Source organism: Cariama cristata, unplaced genomic scaffold (assembly GCF_000690535.1).
Source record: "Cariama cristata isolate BGI_N322 unplaced genomic scaffold, ASM69053v1 scaffold39124, whole genome shotgun sequence".
Taxonomy (NCBI): domain Eukaryota; kingdom Metazoa; phylum Chordata; class Aves; order Cariamiformes; family Cariamidae; genus Cariama; species Cariama cristata.
The window spans coordinates 1-668 of NW_009611987.1; the positions used below are offsets into that span (position 1 = coordinate 1).

The 668-nt window shown below is 50.6% G+C and overlaps 1 protein-coding gene across 1 annotated transcript in view; it reads left to right on the forward strand.

Moving 5' to 3' along the window:
* Positions 1-272: 272 nt before the first annotated feature.
* The window catches only part of MED12L (mediator complex subunit 12-like), a 48180-nt gene continuing 47784 nt past the window's right edge, over positions 273-668 (forward strand). Inside the window, exon 1 of the mRNA XM_009698442.1 lies at positions 273-365. Within this exon, the coding sequence (XP_009696744.1) occupies positions 273-365 (93 nt within the window). The remainder of the gene's footprint in view (positions 366-668) is intronic.

The window sequence follows — 668 nt, forward strand, 5'->3', positions numbered from 1 at the left end:
GGCTGCGATTTCACTCGGCTGACACATGACTGCCCAAAGCGCCTCTCTGCTCCGCATCTTCCTCGGTATAGAAAGGGATAGCGTTTAAACTTGTTCTGACTGCAGATTTGACAGTGCCAGGCTGAAGTAAAAGGAATCGAATGCTCCTTTTCATTGTATTTCTGCTTGGCTGGCAGTCTGTCTCGCCCAGTGGCGTTACGTCAGCCTTGCTTTTGGTTGTCCTTGAAGCTGATCTCTGCCTTCCCCTCCCTGCCCCTGCTCAGACCCCGGGAATGGCTGCTCGCAGGCAGCCGCCCTTTCACCCGGGTACCCAAAGGGTGGATGTGGCACCCCGCAAAGTCACTCTTCCATCCAAGGGGAAGAAAGTGAGAGAGGAGTACCTGCTCATCAACCTTACATATTAGCACTTGGACAGCTAACGGTGTCTGTTACTTCAGTGGTTACACATTTGCTGGCAAAGTCTGATGTTATTTGTCGCTTTATTTATGTAGGTATTCATGTATACCTTTACTTCTAGTTTGACAGTTTATCCTGTCATTTTTCTAAATCACTTGCTTTACTGGTGCTGTAATGCAAGTAAATTTAACACTTCACTGACTTGAGCCAACGCGCAGGACTTGTGCAGGAGTGGCAGGCCCCCCCGGTCTGCCGCGAGCCGCCGTGGGGAG